Source organism: Cervus elaphus, chromosome 11, assembly GCF_910594005.1.
Source record: "Cervus elaphus chromosome 11, mCerEla1.1, whole genome shotgun sequence".
NCBI lineage: Eukaryota > Metazoa > Chordata > Mammalia > Artiodactyla > Cervidae > Cervus > Cervus elaphus.
Window position 1 is genome coordinate 99,586,857 of NC_057825.1, and position 27,913 is coordinate 99,614,769.

The 27,913-nt window shown below is 52.2% G+C and overlaps 1 protein-coding gene across 3 annotated transcripts in view; it reads left to right on the top strand.

Annotated features, from left to right (window-relative positions):
- The window catches only part of FAM178B (family with sequence similarity 178 member B), a 104,938-nt gene that overhangs the window by 14,737 nt on the left and 62,288 nt on the right, over positions 1-27,913 (top strand). For 2 of the 3 annotated variants that reach the window (XM_043918682.1, XM_043918680.1), the window contains exons 6-9: positions 4,806-4,958; positions 12,065-12,187; positions 12,668-12,773; positions 16,076-16,160. In XM_043918682.1, the coding sequence (XP_043774617.1) occupies positions 4,806-4,958; positions 12,065-12,187; positions 12,668-12,773; positions 16,076-16,160 (467 nt within the window). The remainder of the gene's footprint in view (positions 1-4,805; positions 4,959-12,064; positions 12,188-12,667; positions 12,774-16,075; positions 16,161-27,913) is intronic. The other variant, XM_043918681.1, reaches the window with a different exon arrangement.

Consider the following 27,913-nt stretch of genomic DNA (forward strand, 5'->3'; position numbering starts at 1 on the left):
ACCTGGGCCCCCCTTCACTGGGAGCACGGAGCTTTAGTCACTGGACCGCCAGGGAAGTCCCTGGACCATTTCACCCAACAACAGTGTGCTGTTGATGGGTTCTCAAGCTGCCTCCTCCTCGTAACCCCACATCTGTTCATTAATTCCAGAAATATTTATTCACTCATTGTGTGTCAGGGTCTAGTGTGGGCCTTTGAGGACACACAGGTATAAAACATGGCCTGTTCTTCCCTGACTGTCTGCCCAAACTCGGACCAGATCTCAAGCCACAGTCTAAAAGAACACTGCTTTTGAATGAGAGAGTACAGTCATGTGACACCTTTGTCCTCCCCTGTGTGGGGAAGGGAAGTGGCTTCTCTCAGAGGTATCATCTGGGCTGGAATCTCCTGGCCTATTGGCTGGAACCAGGGCGGGATTCCTCTATACCATGGAGATGCCTGAGGACCACAGTTGAATCCATCTTCAGGGCCCCCGGTCTTCCATTCATCCGTTTGTCTATCCGTCTTTCCGTTTGTTCGTCTATCCAACAAGCATCTATTATGTGCCAACTTTGCATCAGGCTCTGTGGAGATAGTGAAGGACAGGGAAGCCTGGCATGCTGCAGTCCATGGGGTCACAAAGAGTCAGACACGACTTAGCGACTGAACAACAAGCTGCAGACACTCTGGGGTACGACAGGAACAGAGCCAGACCGAGGTCTTAGCCCGAGTGCTGCTCCGGGTCAGGGCCGGAAACCAGCAGTGCGCTGGTGAGTGCAGGAAGCTGGGGACCAGTGCTGCTGGGAAAGGAGACAGTGGGCGTCAGCGGTGTCGGGGGTGCTGTGAGAGCTGGACGATGGGTCAGGGACTCCGAGAGCAGATAAGTTTTCAGCAGAGTCCTGGAGATGGTGAGGGGTGGCCCTGGGAGGGCCTTGCCATGGGAGCAGTGAGGAGGGGGCGGAGGTCGGGAGTGGAGGTTGGGGGGCTGCGTGAAACTGGTTGCCACTCATCTGAGCTGGGTCTGCTGCTGCTGCGTCCAGGGTAGACTGGTGGGGTACAGGGGGCCATGGTAGTAATCCAAGAGAGTGAGGACGGGTGAGGAGGAGGGGGCATGTTCTGGGTAGACTTTCAGGCTAGAACTGACAGGGTTTGCGACGAGCTGGATGGAGGCCGTGGGACAAAGAGAGGAATCAGAGTGGACCCCCTGAATTGAGGCCTGAGCAGATGGATTGTCGGGGTTGACTCTAATTGGGGAGGGCTGAGTGACGCAGGCCGGGGGTGGTGGCAGGCACGGGAACAAGTGTTCACTTGTGGGACCCCTGGGGCGAGACCAAGACAAGGACCTCCTTGTCTGGAGAGGCCAGCTTGGGAATCACCATGTGTAGGTGACATTTAAAACCGCAAAACCAGATGAGATCACCAGGGAAGGCGGTGTCGAGAGAACGGCCGAGGGCGCAGCCTGAAGGTCATGGTGACCTTGACAGGAGCCGCCCCAGTGGATGACCAGGGAGCCTGCCTGGAGTAGGTTCAGAGGAGACGGAGACTGGGCGACAGCTGAGGGGGAAAGTGGAGCCAGGACAGATCCTCCTGTCTGCCTGCCTGCCTGCCTTCCTTCCTTTCCCTTCTTCCTTCCCGCCCTCCTTCCCCTCCCTCCCTCAGGAACCGCATGCCCCCACGTGACCCAGGGGCAGGCTGGTCCACATGCCCTGGACTGTCTGCCTGTCCAGGCTTCGCTTTCTCTGTGTGTCCGGGTGACGTCATTCAGGCCTGAGCTGGGCGGTCTGGTTGGAATGCCCACACTGAGTCAGCATCCTGTGTCCACCCACACACACAGACTCCCCGGGGCCCCCTCTCATGACCCCGTATGGTCCCCCTCAGATCGGGGCTCAGCAGGTTGTCTGTAAAGCATGTGAGCTGTAAAGAGTTCCTTCCGGCTCCGAGGGCCTTTGCAGCCTGCTTGGCTGTGCTGCTTGGTAGCAACGGCGAGCTTGCTTGTGTGGCAGCGAAAGCCTCATTTATTGAAATGGGCAGGAGGAGGCCACTGCTGCTGACCCTTGGCCCGGATTAGGGACCTCTGCCTCCTAACTGGTGGCTCAGTGGTCCAGAATCCACCTCCAATGCAGGAGAGGCGGGCTCGACCCCTGGGTTGGGAAGATCCCCTGGAGGAGGAAATGGCAACCCATGCCAGGATTCTTGCCTAGAGAATCCATGAACAGAGGGGCCTGGCGGGCTGCAGTCCACGGAGTCACAGAGAGTCAGACTAAGGAACGAAGCTGCAGCTGCCTTGTAGCTGGTCCCTGTCTCCACACGCTGCCCAGAGGCAGGGAAAGGGTGCCTGATGGGCACACGGTGACTCTGGCACATGGAATCAGCAGGTTTGGGCCAGAGGCTTTGCTGGCATCATGAGTAATGAAGCAGTTTTCTCTCTGTGTCAGGGCTGGGGATTCGCTTCCCAGGGTCCCCACTCACTGGACGGAGAGCCTTGGAAGTAGATGGTTTAAGACATCTCTGTAGCCTGGATAGTCTCTCTAGCTCTTTCCCTTCCTCCCGAGTGCATCCAGGATTTTGGAAGTTGTGGCCTGGATGCTTTTAAGATTCCCCACAGAAAGGGAGTTAACCTGGGCAGCTGGTGCTCCAGGCTTCGGAATTGCTGATAGTCCTCTGGGCACGTGACCTTTTCAAGTAGTACTCTGAGACAGCCTCTGCTGACAACAGCCACTTTGAGGTGGTGGTTTTGATGTGCAATCATCTTGATGGGTCAGTTCGGTTCTCTGCTTCAAAGAAAATTACTCACTGATGTACAAAGCCCGGCAGCCTCTTCCATCCCTGAGTGGGGCCAGGGCTGGGTGGGAGGGGCCATGCGGGAGTGCAGGTCCAGAAGGGGTGAGGCCCAGGCCGGGGGGCTGGCCTCCATCTGGCGGACAGGTCGCCTGTGACCAGGAGTCACGTAACCCCCCACCCTTGCCCGGCAGAGAAAGGCCCGCAGTCATCCCGAGCCGATCAGCTGCTCCTGTTCCAAGGGTAGCCTGTGTCTTGAACAGACAACATCCTGCATTCTCTAGTCCTTAAAGTTAAAAGCCCTTTATGTGTGTGCCAGTGTCAGGGAGGGGAGGATATTTATACCACAGCATCATCCTTTATCCTCACTTCTGGGCTGCACAGGAAGTCCTCAATTAGAGTCATCTCAGAGCTCTTAATAATGCACATACATTGTATTTAATATCACAGAACTCCCTTTGAGCGATGGTTTGGGGTCATGGGCCAAGAGCTTTTTACAGATGAATCTGGTTCTTACAGACTTTTAATAATCTGTACTTTTTCTAAAATTATAAAAGCAGCCTAGGAAGCCGTTGTTGTTCTGTCACTCGGTCGTGTCCAACTCTTTGCGGACATAGGAAGCCGTAGAGACTCAAAAACTCAAACGGCTAATAAATTAACAGAACATTTGTTATGGTGGTTTGCTGAGGCTGTTTCCGAAGTCTGTGAGATCAGAATCCACCCGGTTTTCCGATGTCATTCCCATCTGTTGTGCCGTTTCATCCTTAGGATGACCTTCCTTACCTTGGGTCACTTGGCCAGAGAGTGACAGGTTTCCTCTAGCAGCTGGTGGGCCCCCAGCTCAGCTTGTCCACCTCCGGCGCTGGCTGCTGGGTCCCAGAGACTCACAGGACCCCCTGGCCGTGTCCCCTCCGTGTTTACTGTCTCAGGGCCCAGATGGCAATCTGGGTACTGGCCTTCCTCTGATGAGAAGAAGGGGTGCATGCCTGTGGCTTGCTTTATTTTGTTATTATTACTGTGGAGTGTATGTTATGTTAGTGCAGAATCAAGCCAAACACTGTTGTTTGAAGTAAACAGGAAACGTCTCCCCTTCCTTCCCCTCCCCCATCCTGTTGGTCCTCGGGATGACCCTGGACCATGGTTGGCTGTGTCAGATGTGTGCAGGCTGTTGTGTGTGTCTAAGAACATGTGTGCGTGTCTGTTTACCTGCATCACACACACACACCCACTCTTGCTATTCTGTGGCTTGCTGTGTTCACCCACCGCGTTCTGTATAAGGGAGACCCTTCCATCCTGCACCGCGCTGCGACTGGCCTCGTTCTGAGGAACACTCTGCACCTCCTCCCTTAGACACATCCCCGTAGAGCTGAAACGTGTCCCCCCTTCTTCTGCCTGTTCCTTCCCTATCCGTGGGACCTCGCTCTGGTTCACTAAATGACTCTCCGAGCAGGGCAGGCCTGGCCCTCGGCATTTCGCAGACTCGCTGGGGCATCCTCCTGCTCAGGAGGCCTTGAGGATGCTGCTCAGAGAAAGAGCCCTGGCCCCCTCATGGTGGTGCTGGGGCCCTCCCCGACCTGCTGCCCGCACCGGGGCTTCTCTCCCACGCCTCTGCCAGTGCTGTGTGGCCGCTCTGGGGCTGGTCCACTCGCTGGAGGGCCTCGCTGTGATCGCGTTACACTGTCCTGGCCGAGCATGGGCAGCCCACGCCCTGTGCTTGAGCACCTGGCACCTGCAGGCGTGGCACGCAGTGGGCCTTGGCGCAGAGCCCACGAGTGGGGCAGGATTTGGGGCCAGGACTTTCGGCTCCTGCACCGAGGCCCTGAGAGAGGGGTTGGGGTCCAGCAGTGGGTTGGGGAGGAGAGAGCCCCTTTGTCTGCACGTGGCGGGCTCTCCCTCCGTCAGCAGGTGGCGCTGTGTCCCCGGTCTGGTTCCCACCGGGCGGGGGCTGCGGGGCGGGGGCAGCCATCTGGCCTTCCCTGGCCTCCCTCCAGACTGCAGACAAGGTGCGCCTGCTGATGCCCGGCTCTCCCCTGCCCCTTGATTTGCCAGGAAGCTGGTGGAGAGGTTCTCCGTGCCCCTGCAGGTCATCCCAGCAGTGCATCCGGGCGAGACCGTGTTTCTCCCCAGGCGCCACCCCGTGCCCTGCCTCCTGGACAGTTCACAGTTGAAGCCACGGAGCCCCCTGGAAAAGCTGTTCCTCAGGTAAACATCCGTGCGGCTTGACCAGGCCCCTCCCTCGAGGAACCCAGTGGCGAGGACCACCCCAGAGGAGGCTGTCGGAAGCTATGTTTTGCCGGTGTGGGTATGTCAGCCTTTAGGGAAACACGCAGGACACACGTGTCTGCGTGTGGTGTTGTCGCCACTAACTTGGATGTATATCCTTTACAGAGTCTTACCCTGTAGCAGATATTTGACATCTGTCATGTGCTGCTTTTTCCTCCCCATGGCCCCGTCGCGTGGTCAGACTCATCACACGTGCCTTCGGGGTTATGTCTCTGTCAGCACTGGGGCCACTTTCCTGGCTGTCCAGCAGTTTCCCAGAGCCCATCATCCCCTCCTCTCTTCCTCCTGGAAAGTTTGTCTCCGGCCACAAGTACAACTCAGCATAACGTCAGGACAGCTGCACTGGTCCTCTTCTTGGTGGGACTTGTTCACAGTCATTATCACATAACCCCTGACTATGTTTGATTTTTTTAGGGGATTTTTGAAAACTATACCGCAATAACATGCAACTCTTGCGATTGTGAGTTCACATGTCTAAGGATAAGAGCGAGAAAGCCTGCAGGATTGAGCCCATCAGCTCTCCACTACAGGCTGGCGCCCTGCTGTGCCCCGGCCACTTGGGAGATGAAGGTGAGACCACCTGACCGCTCCCCACCAGCCCATAAGGCACGTGGAGGTCGAGGACACATTAGGATTAGAACACAAGAACCTTGTTCTCTTTTCCAGCTAGCCCATCTTATTTTATAACAGAAAAATAATGGTGCTTTGATGTGTTTCCTTTAAAGCTTTTTATCATGGAAAGTTTCAAACACACATAGAAGTAAAGGGTACCTATGTGTACCTACCAGTCAGCACCAGTTACTGACTCGGAGCCGGTCTTGCTTCTTCTGTATGCCTACCCACTCACACTGTCCCCTCAAGATCATTTTTAAGCAAGTCCCAGACACATAGAATTTAATTCTTTAAGTCCTTCAATCTGGGTTTCTAAAATACTATCTTTAGACATAACTTCAATACATTATTACACTTAAAGAATATAGGCACGTCTTAATATCATAAATATCGATCAGCATTCAGATTTCTGTGATTGCTTCTAAGTGGCTTTTTTTAAATACATTGTTGAAATAAGAATCTAAATATAAGGCCCAAATGTTGCAATTAGACCAAGTAATGTTGAGATTATACCTCACATGTCATTGATGCCTGACATATTTATCCATTTTCTTCATTTTTCTCGACATGCAGGTGGTTTCCAACTTCCCCCCCATAGTAAACAGTGTGGTGGAGAGTGTCCTTACACAAAAACGTTTGTTAGCAGTCCTGGAATAGATCTCTGGATGTGATGTGAGATGACTGGGTCTTAGGGTATGGACATTGGTAAAATTTCCCATTGCCAAATTGAAAATACATCTAGGGACTTCCCTGGTGGTCCAGTGGCTAAGACTCCAAGCTCTCAATGCAGGGGGCCTTGGGTTTGTTCCCCGGTCAGGGAGCTGGATCCCACATGTTGCAACTAAAGATCCTGCATGCCACAACTAAAGCCTAGGGCAGCCAAACGAATAAATATTTTTTAAAAAGCAAATGTATCTCATAAAGAAATGATGAAAGGGGGGCAGGGGAAGAAATGAAGGGAACGACGACAGGTAGTGGAGGCACAGGGACAGAGAAGCGACTGGACCGGGAGGACATAGCAGGGGAGAGGCAGGTGGCTTCCTGAGCTGTTTCTCCTCGGGATTTGGGGCCAACAGCAGGTGTTCTGTCCCAGGCTGGATGGCAGGCAGACAGTGTGTGACAGAGGAGATGGCCCGTGGTGTGGTGGCCTGGGATCAGAGCAGCTGTGCCAAATGGGGCTAGGTGGCCGGCCAGCCTCCTGGAGCGGAGAGTCCAGACCCTCCTCCCTCAAGTTTGCTAACGAAGCAGAGCGGAGATGGGGCCTGGGGCCAGGAATGTCCATGCCCTGCCCGAGGCCAGGTCAGGGGACGCCTGCCAGGCGCTGGGGAAGGGCCACTTCCTGAAGGTCACCCTTTAGCCTGTGGGTCATCCTTTATTTCCTGTTTGTGCCAAAGACCTCAAGTCGAGACAGAGAGTGGGAATTACTAGCCGTTCAATAATTAGTGCGCTGTGGGCAGCCAGAAATGCAAGGACAGAGGGAGAGGAAAAGGTTACTGCATCTCTCAAAGAGCAATGCGGTTCAGTTTCTCACCTTTCAGAAAGTGAATCTCACTTTGTGAGATTTCAGGTGACTTTCAGTCTCCTCATTAGACTCCTCTGTATTTTTACACTTTTTGTAATCATTAGTGGTTTGGGGGGAGAATGAATACAGTTTTTAAAAATCACTTCTTGGGCTTGCATGGTGGCTCAGTGGTAAAGAATCTGCCTACCAATGCAGGGGATGCAGGTTCAATCCCTGGAAGTTCCCCTGGAGAAGGAAATGGCTACCCACTCCAATGTTCTTGCCTGGGAAATCCCATGGATAGACGGGCCTAATGGGCTAGAGGCCATGGGGTTGCAACGAGTTGGACACAACGCTGAACGAACGAAAAGTATACAAAAGTAAAAAATCACTTCTTGAAGTAGATTCACCTCTGCTTGCTGTCTGGTGAAGAGTCATCTTTCCACTGTACAAAGTGGGAAATGTTGGCACAGGTTGAGCCAGCAGTTCATCTCAGAGCAAGAGCGGGCAGTCTCGGTGTCTGACCCAGGCTGGTCCTCCCGGGTTGGACCTACACAGGTTTACATGCGCCTCTCCTGCCTGAGTAGAGGAGTACATCAAGGCTGTATATTGTCACCCTGCTTATTTAACTTACATGCAGAGTACATCATGAGAAACACTGGGCTGGAGGAAGCACAAGCTGAAATCAAGATTGCCGGGAGAAATATCAATAACCTCTGATATATGACACCACCCTTCTGGCAGAAAGTGAAGAACTAAAGAACTTCTTGATGAATGTGAAAGAGGAGAGTGAAAAAGTTGGCTTAAAGCTCAACATTCAGAAAACTAAGATTGTGGCATCTGGTCCTATCACTTCATGGCGGATAGATGGGGAAACAGTGGAAACAGTGGCTGACTTTATTTTTTGGGCTCCAAAATCACTGCAGATGGTGATTGCAGCCGTGAAATTAAAAGACACTTACTCCTTGGAAGGAAAGTTATGACCAACCTAGACAGTGTATTAAAAAGCAGAGACATTACTTTGTCAACAAAGGTCCGTCTAGTCAAGGCTGTGGTTTTTCCAGTGATCATGTATGAATGTGAGAGTTGGAATGTAAGAAAGCTAAGCGCCAAAGAATTGATGCTTTTGAAGTGTGATGTTGGAGAAGCCTCTTGAGAGTCCCTTGGACTGCAAGGAGATCCAACCAGTCCATCCTAAAGGAGATCAGTCCTGGGTGTTCATTGGGAGGACAGATGTTGAAACTGAAACTCCAGTACTTTGGCCACCTGATGTGAAGAGCTGACTCATTGGAAAAGACACTGATGCTGGGAAAGATTGAGGGCAGGAGAAGAAGGGGACGACAGAGGATGAGACGGTTGGATGGCATCACCGACTCAATGGAAATGAGTTTGGGTGGACTCCGGGAGTTGGTGATGGACAGGGAGGCCTGGCGTGCTGCTGCGGTTCATGGGGTTGCAAAGGGTCGGACACGACTGAGCGACTGAACTGAACTGAACTGAACCCCTCCCTGAACTGCAGCTATAGGACCAGAGGTGGCCTGGACCATCCTCTTTCATTTGTCACCCTGCTGGACGTATGACCTCAGGTCGCTTCCCTGGGACCAAAGTCACATGCTGCTGTGACAGAAGCTGGTACGGTGCGGGGGAGGGGGGAGGCTGAGCTCTTTCCTCCCCTGACAGCAGTTCAGCGGGAAATCCAAGCCTCGTGACAGGGCCTATGCCCCAGGGCAGCTCTAAGACAGGAACCAGGGCCTCGGGGTTGGAGCTCGCCCTCGGAAGCACCCTGGGTCCTCCTTGTTCCCCACCCTCCCCCCAGTGTGTGTGGGGGTGTCAGGACCACCTTTGTCCTCTGGGTGCACCTGCCGTTTGCGGTTTGTTCTCAGGATGCCGGAGAGGCCAGTGGGGACCTTCCTTGGCAATGGCTTCAGCAGGCGGGGGCGGGATGGGTCCGAGTTCAGTGATGTAAATGGTGCTCAGGCATCAGACCTCCCTGAGGCCCAGGCCCCAGCTCCTGTTTTGCCAAGACCTCCTCCTCGTCTTCCTGGCAGGCAGGGGAAGACCGGGTGAAATAAATCCAGGAGCAGGGGCAGCATTCAGCCGCCCCGCTGCCTGCGCCTGCCCCCCAAGTCCAGAGCAAGTGGGAGTGGCCCTCCAGGCAGCTGCTGGGATCCCTGGGCTTTGGACCAGAGTGGCTCTCATTGACTTTTTTTTTTTAATCTTTTTTACAAAATTATGTATTTACGTTTGGCTGTGCTGGGTCTTTGCTGCCGCACTCAGGCTTTCTCCAGGGGCTGTGCTCCGGCTCTGTCTGCAGTGGCCTCTCCTGCTGGGCAGCACGGGGCTCTCGGGCTCACGGACTCAGCAGTTACGGTGCCCGGGCTTAGTTGCTCTGTGCCACATGGCATCTTCTGGATCAGCGATTGAATCTGTGTCCCCGCATTGGCAGGTGGATTTTTAGCCATTGGACCACTAGGGAAGCCCTCTGCTCACTGATTTTTAAACAAAGGAAGGAAAGAGAAGAGCACTGGGACCATTATTGGCTATTCTCCCTCAGCGTTTCACTTAAGCTTTCATCTTAGTAGCCTGGCAAAGGCGCAGAAGCTGATACCTTATAAATAACGACACTCGGTGTTTATCCTTCTGCCATCACTTGGGATTCCCGAGGCATTTAGAGACTTTGCCCCCTGGGACTGCTGCCCGTAAACTAGACCAGAGATGGGGGCTGGGCGATCCTGACTTGGGCCTTATCAGGAACACACAGTCCAAGCAGAAGATCAGAGTTCTGCCAGGAGCCCAGCATGCTGACCGAGGCTGGGGCCTTTGTTCTGTGTGACTCCCCCTTCTTGCTGATCCCCCCACCCTGTACCCTGTCTTCCTTCCTTCTTTTCCTATTGCCCCGTGTCCTTGCCACCACGGCCGGGGGTTAGCGCACTCTGACCGTGGCCTCTCCTCGTTGGGGTGGGGACTCCCCTCCCTGGGTCATCAGGACTGGCAGCTGCGACTTCACGCCCAGCTGGGCCCGAGCGGCATCTGCCTCCGTGAGGAGGCCCTGCCCCTCCCTGCTCGCCCCGTGGCATTCTGACATTCTCAGGATGACTTCCAACCTGGGCGCTGGCTTTGCCACAGGCACAGGCACCGGCTCGGACCCAGTGTCAGCGTTCTCGGTTTGCGAACCTGCCAGGGGTTTTTATAAATCTAACCGCAGTGGACTCCATAACCCGCTCACCTTCTCCCCCCGCCCCGGGGCCTCCCTACTTGCAGACGGTCCTCCTCCCTCAGATCAGGGTGGTCTCTGCCTGCCAGGCCCCTCCCTGCGCTTCCACCAAGCAGGAGGTCCCTCCTGCCATCTCTCTGTCCTTCCCCTGAAGGGCGGCAGGGCTTGCGGTCCAGCCGAGGCAAGGCAGCAGTGCCCTTTGCCTGAGCACACTCACAGGAGATTCCTTGCATCTCATCTAGCTGAATTCTTCGACAGCCATTCGCTTGCAGGCCTAGCTGGACCATGCCCTTTGCTGCCTACCTCTGACCCCTTGTCCTACACACCAAGCCTAACTCCGCAGCAGTGAACCCCGAGGCAGACCGATCCTTCCTCTGGCAGAAACTGCACTGCCAAGTGTGTGGCAGAAGGGAGACATCGTCAACCGAGACGCGTCTCTCCCTCTGAGCAGCAGTTGGAAATGTGTTGATCTGAGCTGACAGGGGCTTGTAGAATCCATTCCCCTACAGAGAAGCTGGTGGGTGCCCCCTGAGCAGAATGCCAGAGCCAGCGTCGTCTTAGAGTCCCTGGAGCGCCGGCCTCCTTCCACGTGGCCTCCGGCCAGGCCCTGCCAATCTGTGAGGTCCTCCAGACATGGCTGGCTTGGCTATTGTCTGCATTTGAGGGGCTGTACATGAACCACACAGGCATCGCCGGGGTCAGCCCATGAACGTGGCTGTGTGACTGAGCACGTGGGGCAGAAGTGGCGTGTGCCAGCAGCCCTGGGGTACACACGTGTTTGTATGTACAAATAAAGGTCTGTTTTAGAACGGTCAGCTTCACAAACAGGAACAAAGCTGCTTTCTCCTCTGAACTTAAATGATTTGGTGGCGGGGGGCGGGGGGGGAGAAAAAGTATACAATTTGTAAATTGCCTGGATATACTCAAAGAGACAGCAACTTGGCTTGGAGGAGCATCTTTGTTTTGGAGCATTCTGTTCCTGGCAGATTAAAATATGATGTCCTTTTTAAAAAGGAGGAGGAGGAGGGTGGGCCGACCGAAGAAATTTCTATCTAGAGTCATGACTTCAAATGCCATCCGAAATGTTCTTTGCCTGGATTTGGTTGTTAGCAGAATGGACATGAAGTTAACGGTTTCATTTATCTGGAATCCTTATTAGTTGCCTTTAGGACATTATCTGGAAAGAGAGCAAAGAGGCGTTCACCAGACTCAGAGAGAGTATTAGGTTGCTGTTTTTCAGTCACTGAGTCGTGTCGGACTCTGTGACTCCATGGACTTCAGCATGCCAGTCTTCTCTGTTCTCCAGGGAGAATCCTACCCCAAACCAACTTCCCCAGAATGCCAGGAGCACAGGACGGGGGTGAAGTCCAGCACCTCCCACCAGAGGCCCTGAAATCACACGAAATATATCAACTCCTTGTTGTCCAGGGATCTAGGGTCCCATGGGTCCAGATGATCTCCTAAGATGACAGTGAGCTCAAAGCAGGGCTCCTCCCCACGCCAGCAGCTCAGGGCAGAAGGGTGAGGCCTGACAGCTCGCCATGCAGTCATGGCCCCAGAAGCACGGGGGGTCCCCCCGCCCCGTCAGGACCCTTGCTGTTTGCATGGTTTCCCGAGACTCCTCTGCCACCCTCAGTTATTTCCTTCCCCAGATTTCCCCATCCTGGGCCCCCGTCTGTTCTTTTCCCGTCTTCTCAGGTGTCCCCTTTGTTTTGGAAAAACACAAGATGGGGCAGACATGCTCTGTGTAACCAGACCCAGACGCCAGCCCCACGCCGCCTGGTGGGTAATCCTGTCCCCCGGCTGCAGCCGGGCTAAGAGGTGAGGCTCCCGGGCACGCTCCTCATCACAACCCAGACCCTTCTCAAAACTGGTCAGCACCTCAGTTTCCCCCTCCATCATGCTGGAAAAACAGACTGTGCTCCCCAGTCCTCTGTGTAAAACACTGAGAGGGGAATTTCTCTGGCACTCCAGTGGTTCGGACTCAGCACTTCCACTGCCAGGCACCCGGGTTCTAGCCCTGGCGGGGAAGTGAAGATGCTGCAAGCCTGGCAGGGCAAGGCCGAAAAAAAAAGCAAACGACATTATGAGATGTGTTAGTGGACAGCAGATGATTCTAAATGGCGCTGTGGGTTGTTTTCTGTTCCAGCAGCTGCCTGCACCGAGCGTCTTTGTCCAGAGCGGTGACTGCTTCTAGTCCCGGGGAAGCTGAAATCCGGATGCCCCTGCTCAGCCTCACTGAGAGGGTCACAGAGGAGGGTCGCCTCCCTGACCTCCCCCTCTGTCCTTCTGCCCCCGCAGCTCCTCACCAGCCCGGCAGCTCACCTTCCTGCGCCAGGGCCTCCTGAGCAGCATCTACCTGCCCACAGGCGACCACCCCATGCCCCTGCTCCGGTGGCTGTTACAGGTGAGGACCGCAGCTGCCGCTAGGTGGCGAGAACGAGCTGGCCCAACACTGAGGGAAGGGCTGCTGGCCGGCAGGGCTGGGCCCCCATCCTCCTCCTGCCCTTGGGGGCTGCTGGGTTGGTCCTCGCTGAGGCGGGAGGAAAGAGGGAGACTTGTGATGATGGAGTCAGGAAGGTGCAGGCCCCGGCCTGTAGCCTCACACCGGGACCCCCCAGAGCGTGTGCCTTGCAGGGTGTTGCCTCTCTGTGATTCCCACTCACCAGGTGCTCCCATTGTGTGCAGGCTGTCCAGGTCCCAGGTCTGGGCCCTCGTCCCACGGGCAGCGACATTGCAGGTGTGAGGGCCCTCCTGGATCTGGAGCTGGGGTGCTCGCTGTGGAGTTGTGGGTCCGCTGGAAAAGCCTGGAACAGCTGCTCTGTCTTCCCCTCCCTTCCTTTCTGGTCACTGCCAGAACATTTTGCCCTGGGGGGACATGCTTTCTGCCCTAGGCTCAGAACCTCCGCATGGAGAAAGACAGTGAGGAGTGGCCAGCAGGGAAAGCCTCGGCACCAGCTGCTGGGATCTGAACGCAGGGCATGGGGATGAGGCCTTGGCCCCCACTCTGGACCATCTCTGCCGGGGACAGCAGGTCCCAAGCTCCAGCTGGTCTCATTCCTGCCAGTTGGAGCCTGGACCCCAGCTGTAAATTAGAGCCGCCATGCGGGGCGGATCGTTCTTGGGACTCCTCGGCCTCAGCAGACTGGCTGCCTTCCAGAAACAGCCTTCCAGCTCTCTCTCCTTCCCACTGGTGTCCTTCCCCATTGCCCCTCCCTGCCGCTGCCCCAGGCCCCAGGCGACAGAGGGGACACAGTGGCCATTCTCCCTTGTCCTGTTCGTGCAGCTTCTCTGTTCTTGCATAGCACACGACAGACACGGAGCCAGTCTGCGATGCCGGCCAAAGAGGGTCCTTGTGTGACCCTGGCACAGCATGGAGGCGTGCCCAAGCCCCGCCTGGTCCCTGCCCCAGCCTCTGTCGCCTGTGGGGGGAGGGGTGCGGCAGCCGAGGACCCCCAGCCCTGCTTCTCCACCCGGTACTGTGTGACATGGGCCGTCATTTAACAGCGGCTCCGTGTCTCCGTCTCTCCCTCCGTAAGCTGGGCTCAGCAGTCCCGAGTGAAGGCCGAGTGGGGAAATCCCGTAGCCTGCTGCTCTGCCCAGGGCCTGAACACCATCGGGAAGGAATGAACCCAGAGGTCAGGCTTTCCATCCTCAGGAAAGAGAAACAAAAGCTGAAGTCGGATCCATGCAAAGGGTGCACCTGGCCTTGGGGACGTCTTCTCGGGGAGACCCCGCCCAACATCTCTGTCTCTGGAAGGAAAGAAGGAGCAGGGCGCTGACATCTGCCCCTCACGTGACCACCCTGCAGGCCTTAGGATGGGCTCTGATGCTTCACTTCCGAGGTTTAGGTTCTTTTGGCGCTTGGAACTTCCCCATGGGCAGAGGAGCCTGGCAGGCTACAGTCCGTAGGGTCACAAAGAGTCGGACACGACTGAGTGATTGACATGCACACACATCCCAGGTAGACATGGCTCCTGTGCTTCACGCTGCTGGGGAGGACTCCAGAGAAGCGCAAATCCGTGGGGGTCCCTGGAGGTGCTGGGGGCCTCCTGTGAAGCTGCAGGGGTGGTTCATGGGATCCAAGGGCAGGGATAGTGCTGGGCCTCACAGGACCTGGAATCGCACTGAAGACAGGTCAGAACCCTAGGACAGACTTCGGCTTGTCTCTATGCCCAAATAAACCCTCAGGAAGAGGAGTCTAATTGGCCTATGAGGGGTTAAGGGACCACCCCCAAGCAAAGACAGCTAAGGGAGCAGGACCACAGAGCTGCTGGGGGCCCGCACACATACCTGGGATTAATGCTAGAGACAAGGGTTGGGGGTTAGACGTCTCCAACCCTGTTCCCTCAACTACATCTCCGGAAGGGCCTCCTGAGTCCCCATGGGAACCAGTTCCTGCTGCCTGCCAGCTTCCCTACTCCTGGGGCTTCGGCGGGGTGAACAGTGGACACTGGGGGAGTAGGCTTCAGCCTTGCGTGCATGCTCAGTCAGTTCAGTCGTGTCCGACTCTTTGCACCCCTATGGACTGTAGCCCACCAAGCTCCTCTGTCCATGGGATTCTCCAGGCAAGAACACGAGTGCCATCTGCCAGGGGAACCTTCCCAACCCAGGAATTGAACCCAAGTCTCCTGCACTGCAGGTGGATTCTTTCCCGACTGAGCCACGTGGGAAGCTCAGGCTTCAGCATTAGTGCTCACCAATTTTGTAAGCTCATCCTCGGAGTTCTAGAGTGGACTTCCCAGGTGAGCCTTGGAGGCCAAAGCCTGGAAGCATACGCTGTCGCTGAATTCACGTTCTTGTTGGGGAGTGATCATGTGTTTAGCTATGAAGAAGTTAGGAGAGGAAGCGGGAGGCAGAGTTCTGGTGTCTTAGATCTTGTGGAAGCAGACAGTTTTGCCTGTGAGGGAAGGAGGCAGCAAATGGGGGCAGAGAGGGAAGCCAGGAGCAAAACTAATGCAAGGGAGGTCACGGCTAGTCCTGGGCAGTGGGGCAACGGCCCTGGAATGGGGATTACTCTTTAGAGTTGTCCCAGTTGAGGCAAGGGTCCTGGCCTTGGAGCCCCTGCGTTGGCCGGTTATCAGGAAGACTGCTCTGGTGGGGGGTGGTGGGGGTGGTGGTGTGTGACCTTGAGTGATTTGAGTGAGGGACTCTCCTTAGGCTCAGCTCAGGGCCCTCGGCCAGCAGTACCTCCCAGCCCTTGAGGATGGGAGCCCTAGTCCTGAAAGGTCTCTGCAGAGTCAGAGGTCACCCATGCCTGTGAGATAAGGCGCTGACCTGGAAGCCGTGTGAGGCTCACGAAGAGAAGCCAACTTGACCTTGTCCAGCTTACTGTAGTTAATGCTTCTGAGCTCTTTCCCTTCCCTGCACGGTTGCCTACCCTGAGGGGCATGGCTGGGGCCTCAGGGAGTGAGCGGCAAAAGGAACAAGACTCCCACGCAGGGAGGTGGCCGGAGCAGGAGCTGTCAGGTCACCTAGACCTGGGGTTGGATCCTGGCTTTGCTCCTTACTTGCTGTGACCCTGGGACAGTCGCTTGAGCTCTCTGAGCTTAGTTTCATCATCTGCAAAGTGGCAGTAATGACAGCATCCTTCTATCATGTGCATTTGTGAGGATTAAATGGGACTTGTTTAATATGGTGTAATAAAGGTTTACTGCTGTTACTCCATAGTGATGACCCAACTAATTTGTTTTTTTTTTCTCCTCTTAGCTGCTGACATGGCCTCCAGAAACTTCTTCAAGAGCCTTTGGTCTCCTGTGGGACCTCAGCCTGGATGGGCTCTTTCGTCAGTCCGGTTAGTACCTGACAGAAGTGCAGGGTGGCAGCTTGCACTCTGGGCGCCCAAGCCGGCAGCCCCACCCAGTGTTCAGCGCTCAGCGCCCACCCTGACTCTGCCCCCAGTCCAGCCCACAGGCAGGTGCTGGTGGGGGTGTTGCATCACTGGGGGACATGTAGACAGCAGGCCTGCTCGGGCTCTGGCTCCAGCATTAGGAAAAAGCTGAGCCAACAGGCTTCTTGCCACCTTATCTGGCCTCAGAATCACGTCACAGGGGCCAAGTCCAGGCTGACTTCACAACCTTAGGATCCCAGAACAGTCTGGAAGGGGGGTTCTCTGGATTTATGGGGACAGCTGGCCTCCAGTTTCTTACTGAGAGCGCCAGTTTGCTTGGGAGGGTTGCAGGAGCCTCTGCATCGAATCAGGGAAGCTCTCTGGGTTGGAGTCACCAAGGTGGGGGTGGTTCCCGAAGCTGAGCCCCAAGCAGCAGCCCTCCTCAGTTCCCAGGGCGTTGGCGGAGCCCCGAAGTTTGGATGGGGCTGGGGGGAGAGCCTTGAGTCTCGGTCCTGACACGTAAGGTGTATGCTTCGTCGTTTTTATACTTCTAAGATGTTCAGAGTTGCACAAACGCAATTAATTTCCCCTTTAGTGACTGCACCTTTCCCAGCCTGTCATCATTTGGTGCCTGAACCTAGACAGTTTGGCACCAAAAAATATCATGTAACCTATTGAAAGTTGCTTACGACAGACAGAGGGAGGGACCCACAGGTGTCCAGACTGCGTCCTTGCCCACCAGCTGCAGTCCACCCACACTCCCACTAAAACATGGGAGCAGTGAGCTCTGAAGGCTGAGGTTATAGACCCACGATGTGCCATTAACCACCCCCAACCCCACCCAACCCCCAGCGGCCACCAGCCCCTTGGATTTCTGCCTCTCTGCCTCCCCTCCTGGAGGAGTTGGCTGAGCTAGGGGCCATCTGTCAGATGAGAGCATTCCAGACTCCTCCGGCTCCCCCCTCCCCAACGCCCTACCCCCACGCCTGGGACCCCTCTCACTGAGGTCCTCTGAATAGCGCCAGTCTCAGCTTCCTCTGCCTTTACATAACCTCTGCCCCTGCAGTCCCGGCTGCCCTTTTGCGCCCCTGGGGCCGCCTCTGCGGCTGGCCTGCCCTTTTGGGGAACAGAGGCCTCCCTTGTCCCACTCTTTCTCCTCTGTGCAGTGGTATGTGTCCCCTCAGAGACACGGAGGCAGAGGGGGCGTTCCATTCCTCTCCGTTGCTTGGCCACATTGTCCCTGATTCGCTCTCGTTGGGAGGGGGTGGGGCCAAGATGGCTTTCTCGGTCCCAGTCTCAGCTCAGCTTGGAGGCCCCTCCACTGCAGAGCAGCTCTCCTGGCATCATGTGTAGGGGTGGTGTGGGGGATGTCTTTTTCCCTCCCCTTGGAATAGAGACTGGCCCCCAGAATGCCATGCCCAAGGTCAAGATCTTGATTGATTTGGGCAAAGGTCTGATTCACAAAAAAACTGAAAACAGGGACTGGAGTAGATATCAGTAGCCCCGCCACCCCCTCCCCCCCGACCGTGTTCACAGTGGCGAACTCTCCAGGTGGCGCTAGTGGTAAAGAACCCACCTGCCGAAGCCAGAGACAGAAGAGACACGGGTTTGAACCCTGGGTCAAGAAGATCCCCTGGAGTAGGGCATGGCAACTCACTCCAGTATTCTTGCCTGGAGAATCCCTTGGACAGAGGGGCCTGGTGGGCTACAGTCCTTGGGGTTGCAAAGAATCGGACACAACTGAGGTGACTAAGCACGCACACACAACGTGCACGTTCACAGCAGCATTACTCACTACAGCCCAGCGGAGGAAGTGACCCAAATCCCAAACGTCCACATGCATGGATAAGAAAATGTGGCCTATACATGCAGCAGAGTATTAATCAGCCTTAAAAAGGAAGGAGATTCTGTCACATGCTACGACATGGATGAGCCTGGAGGACATTATGCTAAGTGAAATAAACCAGTCACACACAAAAGAACAAATATTGTAGGATTTCTCTGATGTGAAGTACCTAGAGTAGTCAAATTCATAGAGACAGAAAATAGAACAGTGGTTGCCAGGGCCTGGGGGAGGGAGAATGGAAGGGTTAGTGTTTCCTGGGTATGGAATTTCAGTTTGGGAGGATGAGAAAGTTCTGCAAATGGGTAGTGATGAAGGTTGCAGAACAATGTGAATGTACTTAACACTACTGAACTGTGCACTTGAGAATGCCTGAGATGGTAATTTTTATGTTACCTGTTTTTTACATAATTTTGAAAAACAAAAGGCCAATTACAGAGTCAAGAGTCAGGTGCCAGGAAAGAATCTACCAAGAGCTGGAACTGAAAATCAGCTGCCAGTTCAGGCAGCATTTGTACGGTTAAGTTAGACCCAGGCTCGACGCAGAAGGAAGTTGTGCTTCTCAGAGTCGTCAGCACCTTGAGGGGCGCTGAGTGTCCTTGTCCCCTGTGGGGGTGCTGCCCTCCGGGGTCTTTGGATCTGTGGTGGGGATGTGAGCTTTCAAGTTGCCTAGCCTTTCTCTTGTAAAGCAGAGGGGATTTGTATGTGTGTAAATTTCTGTTTTTTCCTGGAATTTGTGGTTGACCAGAAGTTCTCCCCAGATTATCCTGGGAAAGGTCTTACACAATTGTCTTTATCCCCGCATGCTTCCTGAGTAAGGGACAAGTCCGGGCCTCTGGAAGGAGCTGGGATCCAGGCTTCAGAGGTGACTGTCATAGGTGTGCCCCAGGTGACTAGGACTGAGGGCTGAGAGCCCAGAATTCGCTAGAGGGTTGGAATAAGGTGGGAATCGTCTTCCTAGATTGAGAAGCAACGCACATCACCTGATGAACTTGGAGAGTGGGATATTCTGGAACACTGACATTCTTAGTGGTAGGAGTGTTTATTCATTTATTCAGCAAACCTTGAGTGCTTCCCATATATATTCAGGGACTTCACCAGAGAGCAGGAGATACAGGGATGAATAAGGCATGGTTCCTGCCCTCAGAGGGCTGACAGTCAAGTGGGAGGGGATTAAATGTCCAATTACAATAGGAGACAGAAAGGAGGGAGAGATTGAACTGTGGGGAAATTACTTCTAGCTGGATGGGGTTGGGGTGGAGGAGGCGGGAATCGGGAAGTGCTTTGTAGAAGCGGGAGCAGTTGATGGATCCATCTCTCAGCAGGTGTGTAGGGCAGGGATTGCAAACTTTGTTGCAGTGGGGACCAAGTGCGATCAGTAACTAGAGAGCTCCTGCCCTCTCTAAGGAGGCTGGCAGGGACCGCGTTGCCACATCTCTCCATTTTCAAGAGAAGCTGTGTCTTAGTTGGGATGTGCTCAGACTAAGTAACAGGTGTCCAGTTAAGAGCAGTTATCATCTCACATGACAGGAAATCCAGACACAGGTTGTTCCATAGTATGTTCAACAGATTTATGCGCTCAGGGCTCTGGCTTAGCTTGTGTCCCGCTTCCCACCACTCCCCGTCAAAAGTTGCAAAATGACTGCTTTGCTCCAAGCATCATCATGTTCTCACAAGACAGCAGTATTCAAGGCAGAAAGGACAGGGTGATAAGAGGTCATTGCTTCTTGTACTTTTTCTCTCTTTTTGTCAGGACATCCTTTCCATTTTGTTTCATTACACAGAACTGGATCACAGGCTTTAGAGGACCCTTTTCCTGTATTCTAACTACTGGTACCCTTTGAACATGGACTAGGTCTGAAGAATTTTCAACCTCATGAATCCTGCACCTCCAGAGTAGAGTACAGCAGATTCATTTTTTTCCGACCTCCTTGCAAATATTTGGATTTTTAGTTTTGGGATTTCCATTTAGTTCTTTATTGTTTCTTTTTTAATAGTTTCTGTTTCTTTACTGGGATTTCTTATTTGTTCACTCGATATAAGCGTATTTTCATTTACCACCTTGAGCATACTTCTAACAGCTGCTTTAAAATCTTTGTCTGCAATTCTGACAGCTGAAGCATCTAATTCATTACATGGAAAATTAAATATGGAAGTGAGTGTTTACTGAGAATGAGTCAAGAAATTGTACTGGATAAATACTAAATCCTGGGAGTCTCAGGGCCTTTTGCGCTCAGTCTCTTTATAGGATATTTTTCAGAACTGTTCGTGTTCACCTGCTGACTGCAGCTCGGCTTCCCTGCCTAACCTAGAACACTCACAGGGCCATGCAGGTGAGGTGTCTGGAGCTTAAGCTTCGTGAACTTTAAGGTCAGTTGGTTTCTGACGTATAATAAAACTGTTTTCTGCTAATAGAGCCAGAGCCTGTTGCTGTGACTCAGAGCCCCAGTAGCCACCCCTGGCCACTACCTACGAAGACGAATGGCATGCATAGTTCCTCTGCTGGGGGCGGGCCCGCTTTCCCGGAGCAGACACAAGGTGAAACCGGAGTTCCCTTCTAGGGACAAAGGGAAGCCTGGCACCTAGATTGACAGCCAACAGAATCTATTGTAGCCAGAACACGCGTGTGTATGTGCAGTCTCCTGCTGGTTACAAATTCAGTTAAAAAATGAAACCCAGATAACCCCCACTGTGAGCCCATCTGCAGACTCTATTCTACTGAAGGTGGAACATAGTTCTACTATTTGCAGCCCTGGGCATAGCCCTGGCTGTGGAGAGATGCAGGGCAAGCTGGGAGCAGCAGGCATGAAGACGAGGAAGTGGGGAGAGTGGGCCGAGTAGAAGAGAAGACTGGACATTTGGGGCCATCTCTTGGAGGACAGTGGGGGCCGTTGCAGGCATCGTGAAGCTTTATTAACATTTGGCAAGACCAGGACAGATGGTTGTTGCCATTGTTGTTATTTAGATACAATTCATGTGCCATATAATTCACCCTTTTAAAGTGTATGATTCAGTATGATTCAGAGCTGTTCAACTACCACCACTGTCTAATTCCAGAACATTTTCATCACCCCCCGGAAGAAGCCTCTTACATCAGTAGTCCCGTCCCACTCCCCTGGCAACCCCGAATATGTGTTCTGTCCCAATGGGCTTGCTTATTCCAGACAGTTCATATACATGAAATGATATAATATGGGACCTTTTGTGCCTGCTTCTTTTACTTGGCATGTTGCTTTCAAGGTTCATGCATGTTGTAGCATGTAGTAGTACTTTATTCCTTTGACGGATGAATAATATTCCATTTTATGGATATACCGCATTTTATCCATTCATCAGTTGATGGACTATTGGGGTATTTCCACTTCGAGGCCACTATGAATAATGCTACTGTGACGGGTAAAGAATCTGCCTGCAATGCAGGAGGCACAGGAGATGCAGTTCGATCCCTGGGTCGGGAAGATCCCCTGAAGGAGGAAATGGCAACCCACTCCAGTATTCTTGCCTGAAAAATCCCGTGGACAGAGGAGCCTGGCAGGCTACAGTCCATGGGATTGCAGAGGGTCGGACACGCCTGAGCGACTAAGCACACATGAACATTCCCACACAGGTGTTTGGGGACATATGTTTTTCGTTCTCCCCGGTATATGCTTACTAGTGGAATTGCTGGGTAATAGGGTGACTCTGGTTAACTTTTTGAAGGACTGCAAAACCATTTTCCTAAGGGGCTGCATCATTTTACTTTCCCACCAGCAATGTATGAGGGTTCCAGTTTCTTCACATCCTTGCCAACATCTGTTATTGTCCATCTCTTGGTAGGCGTCATACTAGTGGGCATGAAGTGATACCTCACTGTGGTTTGGCCTTGCCTTTCTCTGATGACTAAGGACGTGCAGCACCTGTTCTTATACTTGTTGCCCGTTTGTGTATCTTCTTAGAGGAGGTGTCTATTCAGATGCTTCACTCGTTTTTTGACTGGATTGTTTGCATTTTTCTGTTGAGTTGCAAGAGTTCTTTATATACGCTGGATACTAGATCCCTCCCTGGTAGCTCAGCTGGTAAAAGAATACTCCTGCAATGTGGGAGACCTGGGTTCAGTTCCTGGGTTGGGAGGATCCACTGGAGAAGAGATAGGCTACCCACTCCAGTATTCTTGCGCTTCCCCAGTGGCTCAGCTGGTAAGGAATCTGCCTGCAATGCAGGAGAATTGGGTTCGATCCCTGGGTTGAGAAGATCCCCTGGAGAGGGAAAGGCAACCCTCTCCAGAATTCTGGCTTGGAGAATTCCATGGACTGTATAGTCCATAGCATTGCAGAGTCAGACACGACAGCAACTTTCACTTTCACTTAAAAGATATGTGATTTGCAAATATTTTCTCCCATCTTGTGGGTTATCTTTTTACTGTTTTGGTGGTGGCCTTTGATGCACAAAAGTTTTTAATTTTGGTAAAATCTAATTTAGCTCTGTTTTCTATTGTTGCCTGTGCTTTTGATGTCAAACAAGATACCATTGCTTTGTCTAAGGTCATGAAGGTGTCCTCTTATGTTTTACTCTGAGAATTCTGTAGCTGTAGCCTTTCCGTTTAGGCCTTTGATCCATTTTGAGTTGATTTTTGTATACAATGTGAGATAGGGATCCAGCTTCAGTCTTTTTCATGTGGAGATGCTCTTGTCCCAGGATCATTTATTGAAAGACTGTGCTTTCCCACAGTGAGTTATCTGGGCACCCTTGTTGAAAATCAGTAAATCAGTTGACCATGGATATGTGAGTCTATTTCTGGACTCTCAGTTCTAGTCCATCGATACATACATAGAATTGAGAGTTCTAGTCCTAATGCCAGTGCCACAAATTCTTGATTATCATCAGTTCAGTTGCTCAGTCATGTCTGACTCTTTGTGACCCCGTGGACTGCAGCATGCCAGGCTTCCCTGTCCGTCACCAACTCCTGGAGCTTGCTCAAACTCATGTCCATTGAGTAGGTGATGCCATCCAACCACTTCATCCTCTGTCGTCCCCTTCTCCTCCTTCATAGCTTGTAGTCAGTTTTGAAATTGGGAAGTGTGAGTTCTCCAGTTTCACTCTTTTCAAAATCATTTTAGCTATTCTGGGTCACTTGTATTTCCGTATTAATTTTAGGATTAGCTAATCAGCCTCTGCCAAAAATGACAGCTGGGTTTTCCATAGTGATTGTGTTGAATCTATAAATGACTGAGAGTTACTACCATCTTAATAATATTGAGTCTATGAACATGGGCTATCTCTCCATTTCTTTAGATCTTTTTTCATTTCTTTTTAAGATTGTGTTGTAGTTTTTGGTATACAAGTCTTGCACTTTTTTGTTAAATTTATACCTACTATTTTCTTCTTTTTGATATTATCATAAGTGGGACTTTTTTCTTCATTTTCTTTTCAGATCATTCCTTGCTGGTGTGTAGAAATACAACAGAGTATTTCTGTATTGACCTTATATCCTGCAACCTTGCTGAACTCGTTTATTAACACTAACAGTTTTTTTTTTTAATGGCAGAGTTTGATTTTGAAAGCAAACATGTTCTTGTGCAACTAATTGCTTGGTGAGAAATGACCTCATGTTTCTTTAACAAACATGCTTCAGCCGTGCCCATGTAGCACTGGCCAGTAACCCAGGGCAAATCACACTGAGTAGGCAGCAGTGCCCGGAGAAGAGGAGCTCTGTCAGTGAGATCAAAACACTGGACAAGAAATAAACCACGTGTAGCTTCTTTCCCATTAGTTTTCAAGACAGTGTGGTTCGTTCTGACCTACTCATTCGATTCCCTGCCAGCTTCTGTGATAGCTGCGTAGGAGGGAGAGAATATATCAAGATAAAGCGACCCTGGCCGGGACATTCTCTGGATATTTTTTTAAGTGGGTGTGACATTTAGCTTTCAGAACAAACTTGTTTTGTTTTCATGAGCAGTGTCTTCGGAAGCTTTGTCCTGCCTCCCTTGATCATCACACGTTTTCCCTTTGTGCCCAGAGCTCCAGGATTGTAGTCACTGCAAGTTTGGGGCTCTCTTGGACGTGCCCCATTTTGTGGGTGACTTTCTCTTCTGTCATTGCTTGCATCCTCTCTCCTTCCTCCTTTTCAACCCTCCTTCCTTCCTGCCTCCCAGATAATATCTATAGGATTACTTCTTATAAGAAAAATAACAGGGACTTCCCTGGTGGTCCAGCGGCCAAGACTCCGCAGCACTCCCAATACAGGGAGTCCTGGGTTCAATCCCTGGTCGAGTAACTAGGTCCCACATGCCCCAACTAAGAGTTCACATGCCGCCACTAAAGATTTCAAATGCCCCGATGAAGATCAGAAGACTCCGAGTGCTGTAACTAAGATCCAGTTCAGCTAAATAAATGATTAAAAAAAAAAAAAGAATAATGCCAAAAGATGACCAATAATCTCAGTAGCCACGAAACCTGTTTTTATTTTCTCAGAAGTGCTCTACGCATCAAGCGCAGAACATTCAAATAGGACAAGAGAAAGGTATTTGAAAAGCGAACGTCAGCTCTCCACCCATTCCCCACAGCCCTCTCCTCTCCTCATAATCAACAGCTTCTTGTAATGATTTTCAGGAGCGGGATTAATGCACAATCCACTTAGTGTGTGTTCTTGTATTTACGGGTTTATTCACACCATCTTTCTTCTGTCACGTTGACATTTATCTGCAGTTGCCTCCCGTGGAGAGTTACTCTTGTAACTCATCCCCATTGTCTCCTGGATGTCAGGAGAGGCCACAGGCCACACGGCACAAGTCAGGCAGGGTCTTCTCCAGAGTGGAGGGAGGTGAAACAGCTGCCCCCCGCCCTGGGTATGAGAAGGAGCCAGACAGGGTCCTCTCCAGAGTGGAGGGAGATGAAACAACCCCCACCCCGGGTGTGAAAAGAAAACATCAACACTTAAATTTACATTTTAACTCATCTTTTTAAAGACAGTTTTGTTGAGGCATAATTTACATACCTTAACCTGTATGCATTCAGCATGCACCACTTACACACAAAACACAAACATAGACCCATAAAACACTGACCATGATCAAAATAATAATGTCCGTTGTCCCGGGCTCTCAAGCTTTCTGGTGCCTCTTTGTCATTAATCCATCCCTCTCCCCTTTTATACCTGGGAAACTATCAATCTACTTTCTGTCACTCCAGATTAGCTTGCATTTCCTACGCCTGCACGCGTGCTAAGTCGCTTCCATCGTGTCCGACTCTCTGCGACCCATGGACCATAGCCCGCCAGGCTCCTCTGTCCATGGGATTCTCCAGGCATTTTCCATAGGTTTGCATAAATGGGACCATGCAGTAGGTACTGGTGTTTTTGTCTTGCTTCTTTCAGTTACTTTGAAGTTCACCAGCGCCGTTGTGTGTATCAGTAGTTGGTTCCAGTCGCTAGCTCTGTGGTGCTCCTTTGTGGGGCAGTCCCACAGCGTGTTCATCTAGGCACCGCTCATTGGACATACTGGTTGCTTTCAGTTTGCTGCGGCTGCCGGGTCGCTTCAGTCGTGTCCGACTCTGTGCGACCCCATAGACGGCAGCCCACCAGGCTCCGCCGTCCCTGGGATTCTCCCGGCAAGAACACTGGAGTGGGGTGCCAGTGCCTTCTCCAGGCTTTCAGTTTGGGAGCTATTAAAATAAAGTCGACATAAACGTTCTTATGTAAGCCTGTGTGTGGACCCTTAGGGTGAACATCTCTGTGTGAATAGGCTGGGTCATATGGTAGATGTGTGTTTAGGCTGTTAAGACAGTGCTGCCCTATTTTTCTCTAAAGTTGCCGTACAGTTTCCCCCCAGCCATGCTCCAGTTGCTCCACGTCTTTCCCACCACTTGGTGCAGTCAGTCTTTTTAAGAGGTATGTAGTGGTAGCTCATTGCAGTTTAATTTGCATTTCCCTGTAGCATGATGATCTTTGCATTGCCTCAGCTGCCATCTGTGTATCTTCTTTGGGCTCCCCTTTGTATATCCTTCTTTGGGCTTTGGGTGGGGAAAACCATGCAGCAGGTCCGGGCTGCCTTAGGACCCAGGTGGAGTTCGGCAGTCAGGTACCAGGTTCTCACCTGAGGGGCAGGTGCTGAGCACTGAGCGTTCTTCTCAGTGTTAGCAGTGTGGTGCTGGAGAAGACACTTGAGGGACCCCTGGACTGCAAGGAGATGAAAGCAGTCACTCCTAAAGGAAGTCAGCCCTAAAGGAAGTCAGCACTGGAAGAGCTGATGCTGAAGCTGAAGCTCCAATACTGTGGCCACCTGATGCAAAGAGCCAACTCATTGGAAAAGATCCTGATGCTGGGAAAGATTGAAGGCAGGAGGAGAAGGGGACGACAGAGGATGAGATGGCTGGATGGCATCACTGACTTAATGAACATGAATTTGAGCAAATTCCAGGAGATAGTAAAGGACAGGGAAGCCTGGCGTGCTGCAGTCCATGGGGTCGCAAAGATACAACTTAGCGGCTAAACAGTAAGTGAAGCACATGTGAAGCACCTGGTACACAGTGGCCTTTCAGAATGATAGCTAGTATCAAAACCAAATATAGGAAGTTCCCTGGCCACCCAGTGGTTGAGACTCCGAGCTGCCAATGCAGGCGTTCAGTCCGTGGTGAGGAACTAAGATCCCACATGCCGTGCAGCACAACCAAAATAAATACATTTTTAATGTATTTCTTTATGAATCAGCGATCATTAGATAAACCGAAGGAACTAAGCAGCACGAATGTTCTAAATACTCTCTGTACTTCCTCTTAATTTCTGTAGTGTTTTATTTTGGCCATTTATCTCTCACCCTATTCTCAGATGGCTGGGTTTTGTTTTTCTTTTTTCTGTTTTCTCACATGGTTTTTAAGCAATCAAAAACTTCTCGGTCTCTAGATCCGGTTGACACTGTCTGCTCTTCGCTGCCTTATGAGTTGTCCCCACTTCACCTGCTCCGCCTACCACAGTGGGCCGGGCAGTCTCCAGGTGTGGGGCTGGCGGGGGGCGGGGGAAGCAGTCCTTTCAGAGCCTCCTGGAGCTGAGTGGAGGCCCAGCCTGCGGACAGCTGCCGCTTGGGTCTCCCCACAGCCTTGTTGCTTGTGGGTCACACACAGGTGGGGAGCACTTCTGTACGGGGTCCAGGGCCCACTCTGTGTTGGTATGTGGGTGCCGTTTACTCCTGAACTTCTCAGGGCAGCTGCCCCTGTCCCCAGGCCCAGAGAGACAGTCCAGGAGCCAGTTCTTTCTTAAAGACTTTTTTTTTATGTGGATTTTTTTTTTTAAGTTTTATTCAATTTGCTACAATATTGCTTCTGTTTTAGGATTTGTTTTTTTAGCCAGGAGGCATGTGTCATCTTAGCTCACCGACCAGGGACTGAACCCATACCTCCCTGTATTCGAAGGTGAAGTCTTAACCGCTGGCCCACCAGGGAAGGCCCTAGGGACCCAGTTCTGCGGGCCCAGCTGCACTCAATCTCCATCCTGACCCTGATGGTGCCGCACGAGTGTCATGTAGACCCAAATGGGCAGGAAGACACTTTGAGGACCACCCAGGAGACCCGCCCCCCACTCCCCGGCTCCCTTGAAACTGTCATTGGCTCAGCACAGCCCCTCCAGAGTCCCCAGTTGGAATGCAGCAATAACAGTAATTCAGCTTCATAACTGAGCCTCATTTTTGAAACGTATTATTGTCTGCTGTGATGATAAACGTGATTTCATTAAGAATAAGAGCTGACTTTTCTAGAGAGCTCATGCCAGCCCCTGAGCCCCGGGCTCTGCCTATCATTCAATCACCACAACCATCCAACAAGTAGATCCTGTCATATTCCCATTTTACAGGTAGTCAGGGGGCTTAAAGGGGCTTCCTGGGGGCACGGATGGTAAAGAATCTTCCCG